The sequence below is a fragment of the Drosophila bipectinata genome, chromosome XR, assembly GCF_030179905.1.
Source record: "Drosophila bipectinata strain 14024-0381.07 chromosome XR, DbipHiC1v2, whole genome shotgun sequence".
NCBI classification, from domain to species: Eukaryota; Metazoa; Arthropoda; class Insecta; order Diptera; family Drosophilidae; genus Drosophila; species Drosophila bipectinata.
Window position 1 is genome coordinate 11,552,719 of NC_091735.1, and position 19,912 is coordinate 11,572,630.

The 19,912-nt window shown below is 34.8% G+C and overlaps 1 protein-coding gene and 1 long non-coding RNA gene across 2 annotated transcripts; one reads left to right on the forward strand and one right to left on the reverse strand.

Annotated features, from left to right (window-relative positions):
- The first annotated feature begins 11,864 nt into the window (after positions 1-11,864).
- Positions 11,865-12,762, forward strand: LOC138925627 (uncharacterized). The gene is made up of 4 exons (XM_070276478.1): positions 11,865-11,958; positions 12,027-12,107; positions 12,166-12,219; positions 12,290-12,762. Exons 1-4 carry the CDS (start codon positions 11,871-11,873, stop codon positions 12,760-12,762), a joined length of 696 nt encoding a protein of 231 aa, XP_070132579.1. The 5' UTR covers positions 11,865-11,870.
- Positions 12,763-15,512: 2,750 nt separating this feature from the next.
- LOC138925690 (uncharacterized) lies at positions 15,513-16,181 on the reverse strand. Its single transcript, XR_011441887.1, has 3 exons — positions 16,119-16,181; positions 16,007-16,060; positions 15,513-15,936 (listed from the first exon to the last, which is right to left on the reverse strand). It is a non-coding gene; the product is annotated as an uncharacterized lncRNA (long non-coding RNA).
- Positions 16,182-19,912: the final 3,731 nt, after the last annotated feature.

A 19,912-nucleotide genomic window follows, 5' to 3' on the forward strand; every position in this document is an offset into this window, starting at 1 on the left:
GAGAAAAACGCATTTAAAGTTTTAAGTACTGTGGGATATACATACCTTTGAGGCATCGCCGCAGAGTGGAAAATTTCGACACTTAGACACTTTTGCCGGACTCTATCTTCTGATATGTTATTTTTAAGACCCTAAAGAATTTTTAAGAAACCCTAAAGAAACCCTAAAGAAGCGAAAAAAAAAAAATTTCCGATTTTTTCAAAACTCTACTCAGATGTCCCCCCTTAAAACAACTCGGAATGGATATCTGTTTTATTTGCGAGATACTTTTCTGCTATCCTGTTCGACTAACCAAATGGATGAAGACCCTCAATATATAACTTAACTATTCACCAAATTTTGGGGAAGGTCGTTGATTTCACGACAATTTTAGAAAATTAATATTTTACTCTCAGCTGAGAAATGGAAAAAAAGAATGCCTTCTTAAAACAATTCTGGAAAATTTTTAAAGCTTCTCAATCGAAAGTGGACGGAAAGTTCCGTGCATCCTTTTTTTTAAACATGCCACCATAAATACGGGTACTGATGCCTGGTTACTATGATAAGGTTCGAGGTCGTTGCATAGAGTTTGGAGCTGTTCTTATAGGATACATAATAAACAAACCTAAAAAATAAAGTGATTTGGAATATGGATTTGGAATTAGGATCCTTTATTTTGCATGTGTGAATTAGCTTCCAAAGCAGAGACGTTTCAGAAAACTTTCCACCGAATCAAAAGAAGTACCTATAGTTCGGTCGATGCTACCGACGATGTTGCTTTTCGGATTCCAGTTGTTAATGATAGAAAGGCTAAGTTACATGAATTTGGCAAAGAAAAGTCCAAATACATATTTTCTTACCAATATATGTTTATTTCCTGAGCCTTTAATGGAATAACAAAAAGCCAGGGACCGTAAATAATGATTATTGTTATGATTTTTATTTTAAAAATCACAAAATAATGATAATTCTCCAAACAAAAATGTAAAAATCAAAATTAATCATTATTCTATGACAGTGTGGGGCAAACTCTCGTGCATAGGTAGGAAATTTTGCCGCAGCGCTGCCGGCACACTGACAGTGCACTATAGGATATTTGACCACTTTTTCTGACTATTCATGCTCAACTGGGCATCCCTACAGTCAGCGCTGAAGTTAGAAGTTTCGCCGCTAAATACAAGGATTAACTAACACGACATCCAAACACATGTGCCACCAATTTGCTGGACAGCAGCACCACCATCAGAAGACTCAAGAGGAAGCATCCACTGGATTTACTAAATTACCTTTTTAGATTCATAGCTTGTATTTATCAAACTCCTATTGTCAAGGTTAACTTAAACAAGAAAGGAAAGCTAACTTCGGGCGGAGCCGAAGTTGATATACCCTTGCAGTTAAAACCGGATATGTATCGCAAGCATCGGATATAGTTGGCCGATCCTTATGATTACATCATAATAAAACCAATAAACTAAAATAAAAAATCTAAAAAAAGTCCCAAACATCTATCTTCAAAAATACGAAAGTTGATATTTCTACCAAATACCATTTCCGATCGTTCAGTTATATGGCAGCTATAGGATATAGTCAGCCGATCCCAATGAAATTTGGTAGGTTGGATCAACTGGCTAAAAATAAAATCTGTATTAAGTTTCATCTTTCTATCTTCAAAAACACGAAAGTTGGGTCTTTTCGATCGTTCAGTCATATGGCAGCTATAAGATATAGTCGGCCGATCCTTATGAAATTTGGCATGTCGTAATGTTTTGCCAAAAATAGCTTTCGTGTAAAATTTAAACTCTCTAACTCTAATATGGCAGCTATAGGATATAGACGGCCGATCCGTTCCGACTTATATACTGCGTGCAAAAGAAAGAAGGGTGTGTGCAAAGTTTCAAGTCGATAGCTTTAAAACTGAGAGACTAGTTTGCGTAGAAACAGACAGACGGACAGACGGTCAGACGGACAGACGGACAGACGGACATGCTCATATCAACTCAGGAGGTGATCCTGATCAAGAATATATATACTTTATAGGGTCGGAGATGTCTCCTTCACTGCGTTGCACACTTTTGGACAAAATTATAATACCCTCTATTATAATACCTAATATAAATTATAATAAATTATAATACCTAATAAAGTCGGGAAACTTGACTATAGACGTCCTATCTTGTTTTTAGTCATAAAGGCGTTAATATAGGAAATTTATTGTACCGTTTGTACAAGGTACCTGTTTACAGATTTCTAAATAAACCTCTGCAAGGGTATAAAAAAAAACAAAAAAAAAGTTAATTGCCTGGGAAGAGATGAGTACCGGGTATAATAAAGTCGGGAAACTTGACTATAGACGTCCTATCTTGTTTTTAGTCATAAAGGCGTTAATATAGGAAATTTATTGTACCGTTTGTACAAGGTACCTGTTTACAGATTTCAACACAAAATATAACCAATAATGTGTATTTTAAAAATAACCTGAAAGTACAAGTACGGTTTTATAAAATTCCACAACTTCACCAACGTAGACATTCCCTTATTTTTTTTACAAGCCTGTTGCATGAAATATTACTCAATGCTTCATAAAATCATAATATTTTCATTTATATAATTTTTAATATTTTTTTTTAGTAATTCAAAAATACATAGACGTATTTAATGTCAATCTTAACATTGAACTGCTAAAACGAATGCAGCATCCCAATAAAGCACAGTACGAAAACGCCATCGTAACCGTTTTTTAGTTGCCTAACCTTGGGCCGAATTTAACATAAAACTCTGTTAACATGTTAACTGAAAATGAAAACTTATGGTTTTAAATAGTATTTTAAATATTGATCTATAATTAAATATTGATACTGATCTATAATAATATTTTAAATATTGTTTTTTAATTCCTTTTTTTAACAGTTAGCCTTATATTAATACATATTTAAAAAATAAAAATGCCCATAAATAAGTATTTTACATTTTACACAGTCTTTTACATCAATTTCTATTGAAAAGGGATTTTCAAAGTCAGAATCTGAATCACTATCACTATTGCTAGCATCAAAATCGGGAACATTGTCATTATTGTTCATGTTCCAAGAATATATTAACTTTCGCCGAAACGACGGCGACATACAAAAGATGAGATGCGTTGTGACCTTGATTAACAGTTAAATTGGATGCCAATTTTTTCTTCCGAAGGGGCCGGCGTTAGTGGAATGAACTTACTGTCCAGAAAAGAAAATCTTTATGGACAGAAGCTATTTGGTATGCATGGTCTTAAATCTGGTCATACTTCTGTATGTAAAGGTAAAAACTTCTCACTTTGGTATTGATTTCATCTTTTTTCTTCGTGCTTCTCGTCGATTTCTTTCAGTTCATCATAAATCCGACCCAAAACAACAGATGCGCTAAGATTGTATGTGCATAGATATCAAGCAGTTGCTCATGGGAGAACTCAACCACTGGTACAATATGTGGGCAGGGCCCTTTTTCGGGGGCAATCGAAATTTCTCTGCCCGAGCTCTGCCGCACACACGCAGTATAATCGTATGAAACGTCACACTATGGGGCCACCAAACTATAGAAAATTTAACTACTTTTTCTGGCCAAAAAACATTTTTTGAAAGTTAAAGGATTTAAGGATGTAGTCTCATGTGCCGGCCTACTTTTTAGAGGTTATTTCAAAAAAATTTTTTTGTAATAAAAAATAATGCGATCGTTTCAATTTTCAAATATGTTTTTATAAGCATCATAAACTATTTGAAAATATTTTGTTTAATTTATTCTTGTGTAGTTTAATACACTTTATAGCATGCCAAAGTATGCATATAAAAAAAAAAGATAGGTCCCTGGCGCAGGTGATTTCGCAGGTGACTGCTAGAGTCATCCGAAACAAAAAATTAGAATAGATTATTGTTTTGTAAACTAATGTCTCTAAATGCTCTGTCCCGTACTAGAATAAAATATTTTCATCAATAAACAACAAAATGGCGAACTCACAAAACAAAAAATTAAAAAAAATGTAAAAAATTTATCTTAAATTAATGATAAAAAAAAAAACTATTCATTAAAAATAAATGATTCTAGTACGGGACAGAGGTGTTACTTTTTAGAACAACATATCCAAATTTCAGCTAGATCGGTACCATAGAATTTTGTGAATCACCTGCGCCGCACACAAAAATGTCGTTTCGAGAAAAACGCGTTTAAAGTTTAGACGCTACCGAGAAACTCATACTTTTCGGTGTAGGCGCGCTCTCGATTGTGGGCTGTATCTCTGTCATTATTTGATATTTTTATTTGAATCTTTAACAGTACATTCATAATAAACAATACTATCAAAATATAAAAAAAAAAAAAAAATTGATTTTTTCAACCTCACACATGAGACTACATCCTTAAATAATTTTGACTGCATATCATTCACAATAGATTAATTTTTAATGTTGCATACCAGAAATTTTCATAGATGGCGCCACTGCGAAGAAATCAGCTGTTAAAAACAGCTGTTGATGTTAACAATTACGTGAGCTTAGAATTTACGATTATTTGGTGCGATTTGAAATGAAATTAATACTTTACTAATACAATATGGTTTGTATTATGTGTTTTTGTATGTGAAGTGTCCAAAAAACTTGTGTTGTCTTTTAAATAAAGTGAAAATGTTTGTAGTCAAGCAAAAGAAATTTTTAGAAATAAATCACATTTTTAAAAAGAGATTTAAACTAAGTCGAACCGAGTCAAGCATTGTTATTTAGTCCATGTTGTAGATTGTTTAATTTTAGTAGATTGTTTAAATGCACTTCTATGCACTTTCGAAGAAATTCATAATTGAAGGAGGCAACCTCAAAACCTTGAATGTGTATCTGTTAGCTGTGAGACTAGTGCAAAAACGATTTTAATTTAAAAAAATAAAAGATTTTTAATAAAAAAAAAAAAACTACACCTACTTTTCCAAAAGAAGACTATGGCTTTATAAAACACTAAAAAAGAACCAAATTAACCAATTAGAATAGAACCAATAACCGAATCGGTTATTGCCGATAAAAAAAAACTTGGTTCGATAGGTTAAATATTTGCGCTTTTCAAAAGTGTTTTTAGAGGACTAAAATGATTTAAAACTTAAATGTTTGTTTGAGTGGAACCAGAGGGGCTTGTTCTAAGTTTTTTTGGGTGTAAATTGTAGGAACTGATCGTGTTGTTTTTGAAATGGGTGTATGTGTGTACCCCCTGAAAAGGTAAAAGTTAAATTGAAGTATAATTTTTGTATAAATGGAGTAACAAAAATAGTTTCACCTTAAAATTTTACTGTGTTTTAGTGAGTTTCATTTTTTTTTTTTTTAATAAATTTAGTCGTAAAGTGCACGTATTTACAATTTTTTTATTTTTGTGTCAGAGCTTTTGTTTTACAACTATTAGCTAGAAGTTCGGAAAAGGCAACAGGTATCCGAAATATACAAAGACAGAGAATAACTGAACCATATAACTGAACGATCGGAAATGACCCAACTTTCGTATTTTTAAAGATAGAAACTTTGTACAGATTATAGTTTTGGTCAGATAATCCGACCTACCAAATTTCATAACGATCGGTCGACTATATCTTATGGCTGCCATATAACTGAACGATCGGAAATGGTTTTTGGTAGAAATACCAACTTCGATATTTTTGAAGATAGAAGTTTGGGACTTGTTTTTAGATTTTGTATTATAAAAAATTGGGTTATATTATCATATTCTCATAAGGATCGGCCAACTATGCAAGGGTATATCAACTTCGGCTCCGCCCGAAGTTAGCTTTCCTTTCTTGTTTCCGTTCGTCTATGAGCGAAAGTCTTTTTTCAACATCGGACCATTTTTTAAATGAAAAACGCAATAGGCTAAAAAGCACAAATTTAGAAAAAATTTTATTTCTTAATAAAAATATGGCTTAGTTCGTTCTTAATTATAATTACATAACAATATTCAATATAATTTAATAAAAATGCACTTATACATATATATGTAAATATAAATAACATGTCTTTAAAATTTGTTTATATGTGTAAATAAGGTTCGTGCTGGGCCTAGGTAAAAAGTTTCGGTTCGGCCGGGCCGCTTTCAAAAAAGAGTTTGCTTTCGTGCGGGACAGGCCCACCTCTATTATATAGTCATGTCTGTCTGAGCCACCTTTTCCACTATCAATAGCCAATAACTGACCAAATAGAATATCAATACATGTATATATTATAAATATATTATTATTTATAAAAAATTAGCTTGGAAATATATATTTTTTTTATAGTTCTGGATAGTTAATAGAGAGTTCTAGAGGTTCTAGATACACTTTTTTACTCCGACCCATACTAAAAAAGTTATCCACAAATTAAAATCAAAATTTCTTAACAGAGAGTTAACAGTGGCAACGGCATTTCACGACTTCACGGTTTCAGTAAATAATGCAAAATAATTAATTAAAAAGAGATAGAAATTTGAAGATAGTATTTTTGAAGATAGAAAGCTTAGTACAGCTAGAAAAGCTGGAACATAGTGCAGATTATATTTTTGGTCAGTTAATCCGACTTACCAAATTTTATAACGATCGGTCGACTATATCTTATAGCTGTCATATAACTGAACGATCGGCAATGGTTTTGGTATTTTTGAAGATAGAAGCTTGGGACTTTTTTTTAACTAATTGGTTTTATTATGATATTCTCATAAGGATCGGCCAACTATATGCGATGTTTACAATATATATCCCGTTTTAACTGCAAGGGTATATTAACTTCGGCTCTTCTCTCAACACTTTCGACACTTCTCTCAACGATGCTCCATCTCTGCAACCCTTCCAAATAGTTGTTGACATCTTTTTCTGCAAAATACGAGTTCACGAAAGAGCCTCCTTATTTGACGAAAATCTCTGGCCGCCGAGCGCAGTTTTAAGTTGAGGAAACAAAAAAAAGTCGCTTGGTGCTAGATCCGGTGAATAAGGTGGATGGTCAAGCAGTTCAAACCGCAATTCGTGGATTTTCGCCATGGCGACTGTTGAGGTGTGAGATGCAACGCACCATGTTTTTCTCAAATGTTTCAAAATTTTTCCATAAAAAATCATTCATATTCGATTAAAATGTAAGATCTAAATCTAAAAACGTATTAATTGCTCGCGAATTTGGGGTAACGTTATTTAGATGGGGAAAATTCTCAGAGGTAGATAAATATTCTTAACTAGGAATAATGATAATTATGATGTTTTCATAATTTCACACCAAGTGATAAAAATTCATGTAATTTGGAAAAATTACATGTAAATGCATTTACAAATTACATTTCATGTAAAAGTCATGTCATTTTGTTCATTTTCAGGCGTATTCCAAGATTTGCTCAAACTTCAAGTTAAAGCTGGGGATCAAAGTCTCAAGCAACATATCGATGAAGGAAGGAAGAATGCTTATTACATCTCTCCGCAAATTCAGAACGGAATCATTGATTTGTGTGGGCAAGTCATCAAGGATGGAATCATAAATGATGCGAAACACGCAGCTGCATACAGTGTTATGGAAGATGAAAGTCGTGACATATTCGGAAAAGAACAACTTTCAATCGGTATTCGATTCTACGACCAAAAGAAACAAGTCGTCCGTGAAGAGTTTGCAGATTTCGTGGAGTTGCATGCTATGAATGCCAAAATAATCGCAGCTGAAATAGACAAATTTATTTTTGAAGCGGGACTAGACCCTAACAAATTCTACGGACAAGGTTATGATGGTTGTTCGACCATGTCAGGAAAAGATAACCGTGTGAAGGCAATTTTGAGAATAAAATTTCCTAATGCTTTGTATTTTTACTGTGCAAGTCACAAGTTGAATTTGGTTGTGAATGATTTGAATGATGTTCCGGAAATTCTCAAAACTACAGCAACTATAAAGGATGTCATCAATTTTTATCGTGATTTTACTACTCGGAGAAAATACGTTCCCAATATTCCTGCTTTTTGCGAAACTCGATGGTCAGAGAAATATAAAAGCATCGCAATATTCAAAGAGAATTTCGTCCACATTGTCAATGGATTAGAACAATTGTCTATCGAAGGAAACTCTTAAATGAGGAAAAGTGCTTTTCAGCTGCACGCTCTTTCTTTGATATCGAAGTATTCTGCTAACCTTCAGCCAATTGTAAACATTTTACAATCAAAGAAGCTCAGCTTGCTTGCTTGCAAAGAACAAATTCATAGAATTACATCTTTAGCGAAAGATCATCGAACGAATTCTGATTCAGGCATCGAAGAACTGTTGTCGGATTCTAAGGCAATTGCAGAGGAACATGGATTAACACTTCAGAAACCCAGAACAATCAACCGTCCACAAAACCGCTCAAATCATCCTTCATCGAATGACGTTCACGTTTGACGTTTGGGATGACGTTTGGAAGATATCAATTCTAATTCCGTACTTGGATTCCCTAATTAATGCATTAGGAAAAAGGTTTCCAGAAGAAAATACTTGCCTGCATACTCTCTGTTTCACTTTCATCCAGCCAACATGTTAGAAATGAACATTCAAAAGTTCAAGAGAAAAACAAGGGACTTCACTAAATTCTACAATCTTGAAGGTTTCGATGGAGAGGCTAAATTATGGTACGATTTCTGGAAAAAACAAAAATTGAGCTCTCACGATCTGCAAAAAATAGAATTATGTGATCTCGTGAAGGAGGCGGAAATGTTTTATCCAACAACGATGCAAGCCCTTCATATCGCTTTAGCCTTGCCTTGTACAACAAGTTCTATTGAAAGAACTTTTAGTACTTTGAGAAGGGTGAAGACTTGGCTCCGTTCGACTATAGGGGAAAATCTTTTAAATGGTAAGAAAAGGACTCTAAAATGAATTGATCATTTATTTATTGTATCAATTAATAAAAAACCTTAACTTGCAGGATCGCTGAAGATCCACGCCGTTTAGCACTTGTCATACACAGATGCATAATGTATAAAGATTCTTATATGTTTCAATAAAAAAGTGGAATATCCAAAAAACACTCGCCATCACTTTCCCAGCTTTAGGTTTTTTTTTCGGCCGGTTCCCCCTTTTCAATCCACTGTTTAGATTGGATTTGTTTCGGGCATATAATGATGAATCCAAGTTTCGTCTACAGTTATCAATCCGCGCCAAAACTCAGTCTTATTGCCTCTAAACTGTGCCAACAGAGCGCTGGAAATGTTCACGCGCGCACCTTTGTGGTCTAGCGTAAGCAAACGCGGCACCCAACGCGCGGACAGCTTCCTCTTGGTTTAATATGTGAGAAACATTCTTTTGACGTCGTCATAATCTCAGCTATTTCCCTAACTTTAATCCGGCGGTCGTCTAGAACCAATTGATAAACTTTAGCGATGTTATCGTTATTGGTTACAGTTTTCCGACGCCCAGGACGTTCATCATCTTTCAAGCTCCTGCGACCACGTTTAAATTCAGCTGCCCAAAATTTTACGGTGGTAAACGTGCAGAGTCACCATACACAGAGTCCAACTCATCTTTGATTTGCGAAGGCGTATTGCCTTTCAAAAATAAAAATTTAATTACAGCTCTATATTCAATTTTTTCCATTTTGGAGAAATCACCGAAATAGACTCACAATGACAATGATGCAGTGAATCATTTAAAACCGATATGGGACAGAATAAATGACATAATGAATAATGAATAATTCAAAATTCATAATTCAAATGTTTTCTAACAGGTGACGATTGAACGAGCATTTTCGACGTAAAGACTTTTACTGACTCATTACCGAAATCGCCTAAGTCAGGAAGTACTAGAAAACATACTGCTGGGTCAAATTAAATCTAAGCTTTCTGGACTCATCACTTGACAACCTACCTCTTTTTCAAGATGACGAATATTTTGAAAATATATTTTAAATATTATTTTGCAATACTTATATTTTATGTTTTAATTACCATATAAAAAAAAATTAATTTAAAAAAAATGGTTTGAGCTAATGGAGCTATGGTTGACTTTTGTTCAAGCGCTAACTTTTGTTTCAAGCGTATTTCAGCCTGTTCATAACTCAGTTTTAGCTTTCCCATTTTCGATGAAGACGGATCCGTAAGCTGTTGCTCAAAGGTTATAATACATTCATATGTACATACAGACAGAGGCGTCGCGTCCATTGTTCTCCCAAATTTCCAGCAATGTTTAGTGGCGATACTCATATTCGGCTGCAAGATATAATGTTTTTCGAAGAGGGGCAAAAACAGGCAAAGGAAATTATGAACGCCTATATATTTTTACGAGGAACATACCAGTTTTAGTTACTTGCAGGAGAGCTCGGCAAGAAAGTTACACTTCACGAAACACAGCTACAATTAATATATACACCAACAAAATTGAACAGACACAACAAAGCACATACAACGCGAAGTTTAATCTATGTACATACCTGTACGATTATTTTCCATATTTAAAAATTATTTTTACTTTTACGAAAATGCCACAAAATCTATTTTGCAATGTTTACAAATTTTCACGGTTGCATTTTGATAAACTAAGCAGCAATTAATCAGCTGACTTTGTTTGCACGGGAAATTCAAATCGCAACCTTTAAAAGTTTGTTCGAAACAGTTTTATTTTATCTTAATTGGATATGCTAATTGCTAATTGCTAATTGGAACAAAAAATTTAATTTTGTATAATATATTAAAAATATATCAACTTCAATTTGATGCATTTATTTCTGACTTTTTGTCAATAGTGGACTGGTTTGAAGTATTTTATTAATTCTAATTTTCAAATTCTATTGAAATTATGTACTACCACTATACAGCATATAGACAACCCATTTCATACAACGAAAATGAATTTCTTGCGACAGGCCCCAGAGCGGATTTCTTAAGCTCCCTTACGCTCATCGTTCGTTCATCTTACGCTCATTCTCTCATTAAATGTTTTCTGTTTCTCAGCAGTGTTGCCAATTCTTCAGGGCTTAAAAAAGCTAAACCCACCTTCGAAAAAAGCTAGAAATAGCCAGAAAATTTTGTTGATAGCTAAAAAATAACGCTAGAGTAGTGAAACAATATTTTTTTTATTAATTATTCAAGAATTTTTGCAAAATGATCAAGTTCCTCTATCATCGCCTCTTCTGCAGCTGAATTTATGTAGGTTTGGTTTGTTCCTATCTTTTTGAGGCATGCTGCTGGCACTTCATAATTGTAACAGCACTTATTTTCTCGGCGTAGTCCGTATCTAAAAGATGAAATTTATTGTTATTAAAATTCTAAAATATGAGTTGAGCAGATAAAATACCTTATGTGTAAAATTGAGTTCAATGTTTGAACGCCCATTCTGTTTCGTAGCTTAGTTTTAACATTGTTCATCTGGCTGAAAACTCGTTCGACCTCTGCGTTCGACCAACAAATGGTAGTTTGTTTGTCTGTGAAAATGCAGAGGACGATGCTTTACGTTTGGCTGTCTTGGCGTGTGCGTGCAAATCTGAAAGTTTTGCATTTATAGAGGATTTGCAATATTTGCAAAAGCATTTGCTATCATCAGCCGCATCTACACTCAACCAAGCTTTAAACACAGGGTCTTGCATCCACGCATTTCGCGGTTTTTGCTTATAAATTTTAGGCATTTTATGTATCACTCGCGCTTGTTGCAAAAATTGTGAAATACCTTGTTAGTGATGGTATAAGACTCTATTCAATGGATTTCATAGTAAAAATCGATAAGCAAAAATTGAATGCTCAAGTATTAAATCTAGAAGAGTTTTTTTACGAGCCATTAAAGTCCAGTTTGGTACATTTATTTTGTTCACAGTCACTTGTGTTAAGTGACGAAAATTGTACACATAGCGTTTCAAAAATTGAAAAAAAATATTACCCCTTAGCAACAATAGGTTACTTATTTTTGCTGCAGTAATTCATCATCATGAATAAATTCACCGAACTGTTTATGTACGACACTGATGAGGACAACATCATGTCAAATAAATTACCCACAACATCGAAATTCAATGGTAAGTGTATCATATATATTATATTATATGGTACTTATAATCCATAATTACCATTTCTTGCTTTTAAGATGACCAAGAGAATATGCCATTAAATGATTCTCATAGAAGCTTGGAACCCAATAGTAACTCGACGAGACTTGAACACACTGGTAAGATAGTTAATTAAAATTTAAATAATATAGTATGTGAAATGGTTCCCTTTTACAGATTTGCTGCCAGAAATTTTAAAAAATACCATCGAAATTAAAAACACATTAAAAGGTTTGCTTCACTTTGTTTAAAAAACTTATTTATTAAAAAAAATATAACTTATGAACTTCATTTCTTTCAGACTTAACCCATCGAGTTGAAAAGCTCGAAGATGATAATAAAAAAATGCACTCTCGCCAACTGACAGAGCTGAAAATGACAAAAAAGTTGATAACGTCAAAAAAAGAAACGCCCATTTTGCAAAGTCCGTTTAAAACAGTCGAGGCGTTTGAGAAGCTCGAGGAAGAATTAAAAAAATCGCCTGAGCTCAGCGACAGACTTCAAAATGAAATTATCCGGCAAGAGGCAAGCGATCCGTCAAAATTTATTCGAATAATATGGCGCAAAATTTTGAATGACGACGTCGCATCGCATTACTCCTGGAAAGGGACACCGAAAAAGAAAGCTATTGATGTGATGGCAATCACCAACGCATTTATGGGAGCCTTCAACATAAAATTTGTAGGAGCAAACAAAGAATTTGGTCGAGCCAGCGCAAAATGGTTTCAGACGGCAAAAGAACGGAATTTAAATAAACTTAACAAAAAAATTTAACAAAATGTAGTTTAATTAAAAATATGTTTAAATGTTCATTACTAATTGAATTACTTATCATTCCTCTATAAACTGGGAGCATTTTGAGAAACCGTAGGGACTCCTCTACGGAGTATTTTAGGTGCACAAAGAAGGACTCCTCTACGGAGCATTTTAGGTGCACAAACACAATCCCAAAGTACTCCGCCTAGGTTATCTTCGGATGATTTTAGGACTCCTTTTCTTAATAATTGGAAGCAAAAAAAGGAGTCCGCACGGAGTCCCTGCGGTTTATCTAAGGGAGCATTCTGGGACTCCGAAATTACTCATTCTAGGAGTCCGCAGGGCACACCGTTTTCATATATTTTGAAATGGCACTTTTCTCCCAAAAACATGCTCTTACGGACACTTTTAGGAGCGTCCCTAGGAGGCTTTGCGCTCCGCACAGGGAGTCCTAACGGAGCACCGTGCGGACTCCGCTGGTTGGCTGGGTTAGAGACTGAGAAACAGTGTTGCCAATTTAGCTATTTTCCCACTAGATCTGGCGTTTTTCAAAAGCTAAATGCGGGATATTTTGTGAACTAGCGGCTAGCGGGAATTATAGCTATTTTCAAGCAAAATTGGCGTAATTTTAGCTTTTAGACAACATCTGCCATCTTCATGTATTTTTATGTTTTACGATGCCACACTTGAATACTTCATAGCATTTTTCCATTTCAATGGTAAAAAACATCGATATGCCAAAAGAGCATTCAATTTTTGCTTATCGAAAATTTTCACGGTTGCATTTTGATAAACTAAGCAGCAATTAATCAGCTGACTTTGTTTGCACGGGAAATTCAAATCGCAACCTTTAAAAGTTAGTTCGAAACAGTTTTATTTTATCTTAATTGGATATGCTAATTGCTAATTGCTAATTGGAACAAAAAATTTAATTTTGTATAATATATTAAAAATATATCAACTTCAATTTGATGCATTTATTTCTGACTTTTTGTCAATAGTGGACTGGTTTGAAGTATTTTATTAATTCTAATTTTCAAATTCTATTGAAATTATGTACTACCACTATACAGCATATAGACAACCCATTTCATACAACGAAAATGAATTTCTTGCGACAGGCCCCAGAGCGGATTTCTTAAGCTCCCTTACGCTCATCGTTCGTTCATCTTACGCTCATTCTCTCATTAAATGTTTTCTGTTTCTCAGCAGTGTTGCCAATTCTTCAGGGCTTAAAAAAGCTAAACCCACCTTCGAAAAAAGCTAGAAATAGCCAGAAAATTTTGTTGATAGCTAAAAAATAACGCTAGAGTAGTGAAACAATATTTTTTTTATTAATTATTCAAGAATTTTTGCAAAATGATCAAGTTCCTCTATCATCGCCTCTTCTGCAGCTGAATTTATGTAGGTTTGGTTTGTTCCTATCTTTTTGAGGCATGCTGCTGGCACTTCATAATTGTAACAGCACTTATTTTCTCGGCGTAGTCCGTATCTAAAAGATGAAATTTATTGTTATTAAAATTCTAAAATATGAGTTGAGCAGATAAAATACCTTATGTGTAAAATTGAGTTCAATGTTTGAACGCCCATTCTGTTTCGTAGCTTAGTTTTAACATTGTTCATCTGGCTGAAAACTCGTTCGACCTCTGCGTTCGACCAACAAATGGTAGTTTGTTTGTCTGTGAAAATGCAGAGGACGATGCTTTACGTTTGGCTGTCTTGTCGTGTGCGTGCAAATCTGAAAGTTTTGCATTTATAGAGGATTTGCAATATTTGCAAAAGCATTTGCTATCATCAGCCGCATCTACACTCAACCAAGCTTTAAACACAGGGTCTTGCATCCACGCATTTCGCGGTTTTTGCTTATAAATTTTAGGCATTTTATGTATCACTCGCGCTTGTTGCAAAAATTGTGAAATACCTTGTTAGTGATGGTATAAGACTCTATTCAATGGATTTCATAGTAAAAATCGATAAGCAAAAATTGAATGCTCTTTTGGCATATCGATGTTTTTTACCATTGAAATGGAAAAATGCTATGAAGTATTCAAGTGTGGCATCGTAAAACATAAAAATACATGAAGATGGCAGATGTTGTCTAAAAGCTAAAATTACGCCAATTTTGCTTGAAAATAGCTATAATTCCCGCTAGCCGCTAGTTCACAAAATATCCCGCATTTAGCTTTTGAAAAACGCCAGATCTAGTGGGAAAATAGCTAAATTGGCAACACTGTTTCTCAGTCTCTAACCCAGCCAACCAGCGGAGTCCGCACGGTGCTCCGTTAGGACTCCCTGTGCGGAGCGCAAAGCCTCCTAGGGACGCTCCTAAAAGTGTCCGTAAGAGCATGTTTTTGGGAGAAAAGTGCCATTTCAAAATATATGAAAACGGTGTGCCCTGCGGACTCCTAGAATGAGTAATTTCGGAGTCCCAGAATGCTCCCTTAGATAAACCGCAGGGACTCCGTGCGGACTCCTTTTTTTGCTTCCAATTATTAAGAAAAGGAGTCCTAAAATCATCCGAAGATAACCTAGGCGGAGTACTTTGGGATTGTGTTTGTGCACCTAAAATGCTCCGTAGAGGAGTCCTTCTTTGTGCACCTAAAATACTCCGTAGAGGAGTCCCTACGGTTTCTCAAAATGCTCCCAGTTTATAGAGGAATGATAAGTAATTCAATTAGTAATGAACATTTAAACATATTTTTAATTAAACTACATTTTGTTAAATTTTTTTGTTAAGTTTATTTAAATTCCGTTCTTTTGCCGTCTGAAACCATTTTGCGCTGGCTCGACCAAATTCTTTGTTTGCTCCTACAAATTTTATGTTGAAGGCTCCCATAAATGCGTTGGTGATTGCCATCACATCAATAGCTTTCTTTTTCGGTGTCCCTTTCTAGGAGTAATGCGATGCGACGTCGTCATTCAAAATTTTGCGCCATATTATTCGAATAAATTTTGACGGATCGCTTGCCTCTTGCCGGATAATTTCATTTTGAAGTCTGTCGCTGAGCTCAGGCGATTTTTTTAATTCTTCCTCGAGCTTCTCAAACGCCTCGACTGTTTTAAACGGACTTTGCAAAATGGGCGTTTCTTTTTTTGACGTTATCAACTTTTTTGTCATTTTCAGCTCTGTCAGTTGGCGAGAGTGCATTTTTTTATTATCATCTTCGAGCTTTTCAACTCGATGGGTTAAGTCTGAAAGAAATGAAGTTCATAAGTTATATTTTTTTTAATAAATAAGTTTTTTAAACAAAGTGAAGCAAACCTTTTAATGTGTTTTTAATTTCGATGGTATTTTTTAAAATTTCTGGCAGCAAATCTGTAAAAGGGAACCATTTCACATACTATATTATTTAAATTTTAATTAACTATCTTACCAGTGTGTTCAAGTCTCGTCGAGTTACTATTGGGTTCCAAGCTTCTATGAGAATCATTTAATGGCATATTCTCTTGGTCATCTTAAAAGCAAGAAATGGTAATTATGGATTATAAGTACCATATAATATAATATATATGATACACTTACCATTGAATTTCGATGTTGTGGGTAATTTATTTGACATGATGTTGTCCTCATCAGTGTCGTACATAAACAGTTCGGTGAATTTATTCATGATGATGAATTACTGCAGCAAAAATAAGTAACCTATTGTTGCTAAGGGGTAATATTTTTTTTCAATTTTTGAAACGCTATGTGTACAATTTTCGTCACTTAACACAAGTGACTGTGAACAAAATAAATGTACCAAACTGGACTTTAATGGCTCGTAAAAAAACTCTTCTAGATTTAATACTTGGTTTGACTGAACAACTAAGCAGTTATTGAAATTATATTACCACGCGAATCTTTTTTTAAAATAGAACTGAAAAGTTGTGTTCTCTTTGGACAGTAAACGCTCATTTCAACAATGCGATTATAAATTTGGCTGCTTACGTTTGTTCCGTTTTTAACCATTTGTTTCACTTTATATAAGAAGCTCTCAAATTTAAATGCGCTAAAGGAATCTAATGTATCTCTATATAAAAGAACCTCGTCAGAGAGATGTAGCAAGCAGTGGAAATTATATTTTAAAAAAATGGGACTGTAATGAGTGGTCAATAAATCCACAAAGCTGTAAAGAAGTGCTTTGGCACACGCATTTTTCGTAATACAATATTCTGGACTAAGAAGTATACGAATGCCAACGCTTAACTGCAGAAAATGTTCATAACGTGCCTTTGTCAATACATTTCTAAGTACCACTGGACCGGTGTACAAAAGAAATTGCCGAAATTCAGTCGCTTTCCATCGCTCTAGTTCAGAAGTATTTCTGGGTTTCCTGTTAAACTCTTTTCCCATGCTATTTTTCAATGATAATAAGTTTTCATTGAGAAGGACTATTTTTTCTGTTGTGAGAGAATAGTCTTGACCTTTTTCTTTTACCCATGCCACCATCAATGTTTTTACTATACCGAGACAAACTACATGCATATAGTCCAACGCGAATGTGTCAACTATATTTATTGGCAACTCTTCAATTTTTAATGCGCCATTAATCTTGTGATAGTTTGTGTTTTTTTTTGCTCGAAATTCCTCGTCAGTACGTAACGGCGATATTTCAGGCTTGAAAATAATTCTATTCTTGTAAGCTTCACCCCGCTGGTGACACTTAACGCAACTGAAATAACCGGAATGACCTTTGACACCAAGCATATACGAACGCGCCGGTGCATCACAAATGAATGCTCTTATTTGCACTTCAAAATTTTCCGATTTATAAGTAAACCCATTTTGAAATAGTTCTTTCATTTCCGAAACGAAGTCTGAAACAAAGTCATCAATGTTTGGAGGCTTGCTATCACCCACAAAAGCACCCGCAACAAGCACTGGGGAAGTATTGTTCAGATTAATTAAAATAGGCCACACTTGCTGCTTTAAACTTTTATATAAAGGTAGTCCATCTACATTGACATTAAGCCTTATGGTTTTTTTTGGAAATGTATTTTTTTCAAAGAAATCTGTTAAGCAATCATTGACACCGTAATGAAAATAACTTCAACGCTAGGCACTTGCCTTGGAGTTTTTTTAAGGGATCGATAGTCGGCACTTAACTCACAGCCATAGCGACGTAAAATTTTTAAAAGCCCATTAATGGCAGATCCTGAAATAATATTGACCACTCAGCTAACTCTTCCTTTAGTTTTGACGAGAATCCGTTTGACTCGCAATAGTCTACTCTTTCGTACTCCTCATCTTCTGCGCCCGAGCTATCGCTGAAATTTACCCTTTCAGCACTTTCTATGGTGAAAACGGGGTCTGAGACAATATTATTTGTCAATAAATCCCCGCTTGCTTCAATGATTGTTTCATTTCGAACGTTGCTGTTGTCAGTTAAGGGGTCACGCCACCCTGAAATTTTCAAAAAAATCGTTTTTTTTTTTTTTACTTAATTTAAAAGACTATATTCTTACGCGTATTTTAAGACGTCCCCGAAGACAATATCTTGATAATTATAGAAGTTATGTTTATTTGAAGGCGGCACTGCAGGAGGGCACCTAAGACACTTCTTTTTCTTCTTTTGCGTTTTTCTCGAAACCACTTTTTTCAAGACGGTGGGCATGATAACTCAAAAACTGTTCAACCGATTGACTTAAAAATTGAAACACATCTTCTTACATAGATTTTCCACAGAGTGACGTAGGATTTTTTTGATCCAATGGATAGAAATTTTTTTATGCAATTTTTAGTACGAAATTTTTTGCCCAAAACATTGAGTCAAGTTTTGAAGTGCTCTCATTTGCGTAATTTTTCTTCTTTTCTAAAACGGCTACGTCACTCTGTTCGAAATTTATCACTTTTTAAAAAAAAATGTTGTTTACTTTTTTCTGATGAAAATTGACACGTGAATCATGCCCACCATCAAGGAGCACTCCGGAAAAACCCATGATCGCCGATGTTCATATCTCCGCCATTTTGAATTGAAAACAAATTTTTTTTTAGAATTTATAAAGCTCATTAGTTGTATTAAATAGAAATAAAAGGGGAAAAATCCTATCTCAACTAGTTTAGTCACAAGAAATTCCTGAAAAACCGTCCCGTTTCCACGCGGTCAGGGTGGCGTAACCCCTTAACGAAGCTATTATTCTATTAGATTGTTTTTCTACGAGTCTTCGTTTGGACATTTTTAACAATTTGTGTAAACTCAAAACAATTATAAATTTTAAAAACGCACGCACCACGTGGAATCGAAAATTTGCACTGACTAACTTGCATAAAAGAAGAACAAAACGCACAAAGAGAAAAGAAAACAAAACGCACGGAAGATTGTACGAGAAACAGATGAAAAATAGAAGAGCAGCAAAGAAAAGCTCCGAAAACGCTCCGTGACGGTGCGACTTTAGGAGCCCTTTTTATTCTTTGCTTCGGAGGGCTCCGAAAACACTCCGAAAAGGTGCTACTTTGGGAGTCTCGTTTCGATCCTTCTTCGGTGAGCTCCGCAATCGCTCCGAAGAAGTGCTACATTGGGACTCCTTTTTCGCTCCATTTTCGGAGCGCTCCGGAAACACACCTTTGCGGTATAAATTTGGGAGTCCGTTAACACTCCTAGTTCGGAGCGCTCCGCATATGGTTGGCTGGGAAACCAGTGGTGGGCAAAACTAACACATGTTTAAAATTTGAGTGTGTGCGTAGCAGAGAAAAACAATGAGAGCAGAGAATTCACTGAGCGAAAAAAACGTATTTTTTTATTTCATTTTTCGTTTTTCAAAAGTTTGAATGGGAACTAAAATAGTGTATTTTATTTCATAGACATCTTTTCTAGCAAATATTTCTTAAACAAATGAAAAACCACGCTTCCTTATCTATATTCTCCATGAAGAAAACTTCTTCCAACCCAATTTCTGAAGGATTTTTCTTTTTTCAACCCAATTTTTCTCAGTGGAAACATTTTGATTTTTAAGTTTGGGCTGTCAAATGAGTCAAAATGAGAGCAAATGAGAGAGCTTCTAAAAAAAATTGAGAATGCTCACACTGTCAGTGTGCCGGCAGCGCTGCGGCAGAATTTCCTACCCTATACTCGCGTGCTATGTAAAATGAGAGTTTGCCCACCACTGCTCTAAACGGAGCGCGATAAAGAAGGTCGGCCTGCGCTTCGGTTGATCTTTGTATGTATGTGTGTCACCCATTCACATA

Bases quoted from the DNA above. Each gene is read 5' to 3' on its own strand.
- LOC138925627 (XM_070276478.1), top strand. From the start codon at position 11,871: ATGAATAAATTCACCGAACTGTTTATGTACGACACTGATGAGGACAAC. The intron at 11,959-12,026 runs GTAAGTGTATCA...CTTGCTTTTAAG, and splicing joins CACAACATCGAAATTCAATG to ATGACCAAGAGAATATGCCA. The intron at 12,220-12,289 runs GTTTGCTTCACT...CATTTCTTTCAG, and splicing joins AATTAAAAACACATTAAAAG to ACTTAACCCATCGAGTTGAA.